General features: G+C 31.5%; 1 protein-coding gene across 1 annotated transcript in view; it reads left to right on the top strand.

The window, feature by feature from the left end:
• Positions 2,366–5,599, top strand: part of LOC105167128 (mannose-1-phosphate guanylyltransferase 1) — a 4,075-nt gene continuing 841 nt past the window's right edge. Inside the window, 5 exon segments of the mRNA XM_011086711.2 lie at positions 2,366–2,535; positions 4,357–4,505; positions 5,010–5,072; positions 5,175–5,414; positions 5,493–5,598. Of these exon segments, the coding sequence (XP_011085013.1) occupies positions 4,395–4,505; positions 5,010–5,072; positions 5,175–5,414; positions 5,493–5,598 (520 nt within the window). The 5' untranslated portion in view covers positions 2,366–2,535; positions 4,357–4,394.

The raw sequence follows: 5,599 nt of genomic DNA, 5'->3' as shown, positions 1-5,599 counted from the left end.
GTTTTATATGCTTAGTAGTCCCCCTCCTATACTTTTATTTCTCTATCAACTTCCACCTAAATTCTAACTCAAATTAATTTTGACTAGATCTAAATTAATTATATGGTGAACATAATACATTTATAGTATAATTTAAAAAAATTAATCAATCACATGATAAATATATTATTAGCTTGGTCTAATCAAATCTAATTAAACTTTTTCCAACTTTGACACCTATAATATATGCATCCTAGCAAAAATTGAACCCACTCGCATTCAAATTAATTACACAATACCATATTAAATTATACTTGTCATATAATTGATACTCATTTTTTTTGTTTATCTTATAAGATATATTATTTAAAAAAAACAATTATTAATTAAAAAAAATATAATCTGAATACATGTATGATCTCGCACGTAGTAGGTTGTATGCCATTTTTACTTTTTCAATATTATTTTAAGTGACAATTAATTAGAATACACGCATTCTCTATTTTTTATTATAATTATAAAAGAGTTTTCATTAAATCTAAAATTATATTTACACCTTTTAAAATTTTTACACATTTAGTTATTTAATTTAATTAAATAAATAAAATTATATACACGCATTAAGTATGCTAACCCTTATTAAGAGGTTTTCAACTCTCAAGACGAAAATTAATTAAAGAAACAAGAGTAGATATTAACTGGAGTTTTACCATAAAAAATGGGGACCGACAACACTTAATAATAATTATTGAGCTATACGTTGTAATTATCTTATTCGGAATATTTAAATAACCTTGTTACATATTTATCAATCGTTAATTTCTAGTTCATCTATGTGTAATTGGTTGAACAATAAAATATATAATTTTAGTATGGGAATATTCTTTGATTGGCAACTTGGCGTAGGTGAATGCCTAATCTTAACAAATAACTGAGACTGGTGGCAGTCCACAGTTTCAACCTGCAATTACAAGACTAAAACCCATAAACAACATCAACAACTACTACTACTATTATTATTTTAATAAGTAATATTCTTATAATTTACCTGTAATTAATTTGAAATTTACTCTTATAACACTACCTATTATAATTAATTTAATACACTAAAAGCGTAATCATACTTGCAATGTAATTATATGAATAATGTTCATATAAATAATGGACATAGTCGGATTGTATATAAAAATTTACTTGATTAATTCTTTTTCATAACATAAATTCACTATTCAACTCTATCAATAATAATTAACACTAAGGTTGAGATTACATATATAGTAATTCATTACCGTTGTTAGTAAAAAAATAAATCTATGCTCCATTTTTTTTTATAAACCAATTATTTTTTTGTCTAATATTTTGTTGCTCATAAATTCAGATGATCAAATACTTTTTGTTTAATGGGTAGTTTGAAATAATAGTAATTTGACAAATCAAAAGTTGTGGAGTTGAGTGGGTTTCTTCCATTGGTGAAAAAAAGTCATTTAAAAGTCAGATGCTGTTAGCTATATATATATATAGAGAGAGAGAGATAAATACAGCTGTATCTATGTACTTATATTTCTTCCAAGTACGAAAAACTTCGTGTAATTGACATTTTGCATCCTTTAATTAAACTTGTTTAACATTTTGCACCCTAAAATTAAACAAATGACGAGTTGCACCCTCTACTTACGATTCGTTTCACTATTTTTACCTAGAGTAAAATGGTGAGTTACTTTTTCTTTCGGAAAGATAAAAAAAATACAATTTAGTCCCCTGTAATATTGTAAATTTATAAATTTATCCCTATAAAAAATAGTAATTTACCTAAATAAGAGGGTAAAATTATTATTATTTTTTCATACGGAGTAATTTGCTCATGTGTTATATCACATGTGGGTAAATTGAATTAAACCCACTATTAAAAGTTTAATATATTAATAATTTGTTATTTTATAATATACAGTGTGCCAAATGAATGTATTGAACGAATAATTGCTATGCTTTTATATGAGTATTTTTCAACAAATATTAAGATGGGACGAACTATTTTATTGCCTTTTCTTTTAATTTTTATATTTCAACACCATTTATTTTTATTGTAGTCGGAGTCAGTACATGTTAGGATTGCAACTTCGGATGAAGTGAAATTGATAGTTCGTCATTTAAATATTTTGATAAAATTATGTTCAAAGTATTTAAGAGGAGAGTGAGGAATTTGATGAATTTGTCCTTGCAAGAGTTGTAAAATGATCTTGGGACGGGTTTAATGTGTCAATGATTTGCTATTTTAAGGGTGCAAAATGTTTTTTTTTATTAATTAAGGTGCAATATAGCAAATAAGTGTATATATAGGGTGCAAAATGACAATTACCCAAAGTTCTATTGCTTCATTAATGCAATGGCCATACCGACACACACACACACACACCACAACACACACGAGGAGGAGTGACGACACCACCAACCGTTGGGTTTGTCGTAAAAGGAGGGAAATTACAAAACTATTCACTGACTCAGCCTGCGGGTCGAATCGCTCCTTGACTCGGCCTGGATCTTCCCTGAACCTAAAAGGTTTGAAAATTTTCCCCCTCATTTTGTCCAATGGGTTGGTTGTCTTCTTTTGACGAATTCTCGTCTGGGTTTCTGTTGGAATTTGATGTGATCTGCACAGGTTCATGGAGATTTGAACGTGTTATTTTGTGAAATCTAGCAATGAGGGTGTAATTTTGTCTCCTTGTTTATGTATTGATTCTTTTCCTTGCCGCTTTTGTTGATTTCCGGGGATTTTTTGTTTGTTTGTTCGTTTGGAGTATTATTACAACTTTTTGATTAATTGTGGAAGGAGATGGTTTAAGTGCAATGATTTTGTTGCGTTTAATTTAGATCTGGTTTGTGCCTCTGTTTTTCTTTCTGTTATAAAGTACATCCATAAAACAGTTCTGGATTTACATTGGGAACTTTAAATTAATCTTAAAGCTAGAGAACATCTTAATTCAGCTCCATTTTGACATATTTGGCGCTCGATGGTTCATCGAATCAAAGGTGGTTCCTCTTTCTAGGATGGTTTTTCTTAAGTTGAGGTTCTAAATGGACAATTTCACTATTACTAAATGCTTGGTTACCTTTCTTGTTCGTTTTGTCATTTTATATTTCCTTGTTTGGTGTGTTTATTCTAGGTTGGGGTTATTGGTTTTGTTGGTTAAGTTTTTGTTAGCAGTCAGTGTGCTGTATCATTATGATTGTAATATGTATCTTTTACTAAGATTTGTCTGCTATTTGTTAGGTTTAGGAAGAACATTTAACAAAAAGGAAGTAAATCCTTGATCTCTCAGCCATTTGTGATCGATTTAACTTCAAGCATTTGTTTTCCTAATTTATCAGTTCTATGAGTTGGTTTAGTACAATGTTAAACTTTTTTGTTTTCTTTCTTCCATTAGAAATGGCTTCCTTTCAGTTTGCTTCATTTATAATTACTGTATTAGATTGTGTTAAATGGTGTGGTAGGAAAATTACATTTAGCAACTTTAGATCGGAAGCTAGTCAGGCTAGTGTGACTACCTCATTTTTAAGTTCCCTACTCTATTTGTGAAAAACATAATAATGGAATCCCCAGTTAAGTTTCAATAATAGTTCCAATGTTCCATTTAACTCTTTTAATTGCATGCCATTGAACATTGTTTAATTTTCTGAAATACAAAGATAAAGAAGTTATTAGAAGTTACATTTTCGGTTGCTGTTTGGACCCCTCTCCTCTATAATAAACTATGGCACTTGCATTCAGAAGATCTATATCAGGTGATCGGCCACCCCACAAAAAATCCTTTGGTTTTTTTCACCGTAATTAAAATTCCAGCTGTTGTATGGCTGGAAACTTATGTTTCCTTTCAGCTAAACCTTTTGGACGCATTCTCTGGACTATTTTAGGACTCTATTGATTGTATGATGCATATGGGGATAATCCATTTCCCCCAACTACGGCTTTAAATGTTTGTGTTATTTTTCTTTCCAGCTCCAGTTATGGATGTATATACATATAATCAGTTTCCCTCAACTACAGCTTTAATTTTTCTGTTATTTCTCTTTCCAACTCTGGTTATGGACGCATATACAGATATTCCGCTTCCCTCAACTACGGCTTTAAATTTTTGTGTTCTTTCTCTCACCAACTCTAGTTATGGACTTGTTTCTTTACTAATACATGCATCTATTACCTTCGTGTCAATTTTAGTGTAAAAACAGATTGGAGAACCGACAACTATGGTGAGAATGTGACACTTATCATTGCATCCCATTACAGATGTCAATTCAGAGTTTTTTAGAGTTGCATGCTTCCGCCTCCTTTCCTGTATAAATAGCGACAGGGCCAAGGGCTCACTTCAATAATCTTTTCAGGTACTTAAGTCGATATAAGGAAAGCATCACAGGCTAAGATGAAGGCACTAATTCTTGTTGGAGGTTTTGGTACTAGATTGAGGCCATTAACATTAAGTGTGCCAAAGCCACTTGTTGATTTTGCTAACAAGCCCATGATATTGCATCAGGTAAAAGATTTCGTTCTTGTTTAGCTTTGAATGAATTATGTGCAGCAGATCTTTGAGTAAACTTTTCAATCAGTAACCACACGCTAGATAGTTGAATATTTGTACTCTTGGTTTAGTAGCTGAATTTCAGCATGAGTTGCGCTTTTGAAATCCTGAACTTTCAGCTTGTTATTTATACGTATCATGTATATGAATGGTTCCTCAAAAATTTCAATTAATCCTTTTTGTTCATGCTATTATTCAGATCAGAAGTTTAGCACTCTTCTGACTAGTGGTTTAATTGTCCTGTATCCTAGATTATCTTCACCTTCTGATTAAAATTATAACTGCCAAGGAAAATCAGCATCATACTGTAAAAAGGTGATAAATTTTGGTTCTTGATTGCCTGTGTTGTTACTGGTTTATTCTCTGGTATTATTTCATGCTTAATCCTTTCCATCACAATTGGGTTCTGTATCTTACTATGTGTATGTTTATCTATATGACAATTTGACATTGAATCAGATAGAAGCCCTCAAGGCTATTGGGGTGACGGAAGTTGTCCTGGCAATCAATTATCAACCAGAGGTAAACTGCTGATTTGCTCTCTAATCTTACAAGTGTAATAGTGCACTGATTAATGATAATTAATTTTTGGCCGATTATCACTTAATTACATACATTTTACAGGTAATGCTCAACTTCTTGAAAGATTTTGAGGCAAAGCTTGGGATAACGATTACGTGTTCACAAGAAACTGAGCCTCTTGGAACTGCAGGTCCCCTAGCTTTGGCTAAGGACAAACTGATAGATGATTCTGGTGAACCTTTTTTTGTGCTTAACAGTGATGTTATCAGTGAATACCCACTGAAACAGATGATTGAATTCCACAAATCCCATGGAGGTGAGGCTTCTATTATGGTGACCAAGGTAAGTCTATGCCATTTCTCCATTGATAATATTTCTGAGTCTAGGTGTACAAGAAATTAATCTTACATAGTGATGTAGGTGGACGAACCTTCAAAATACGGTGTTGTTGTGATGGAAGAATCCACTGGACAGGTTGAGAGATTTGTGGAGAAACCAAAGTTATTTGTGGGCAATAAGATCAATGC

This window comes from Sesamum indicum, linkage group LG7, assembly GCF_000512975.1.
Source record: "Sesamum indicum cultivar Zhongzhi No. 13 linkage group LG7, S_indicum_v1.0, whole genome shotgun sequence".
Taxonomy (NCBI): Eukaryota; Viridiplantae; Streptophyta; class Magnoliopsida; order Lamiales; family Pedaliaceae; genus Sesamum; species Sesamum indicum.
This window is presented reverse-complemented; position numbering and strand designations above follow the sequence as displayed.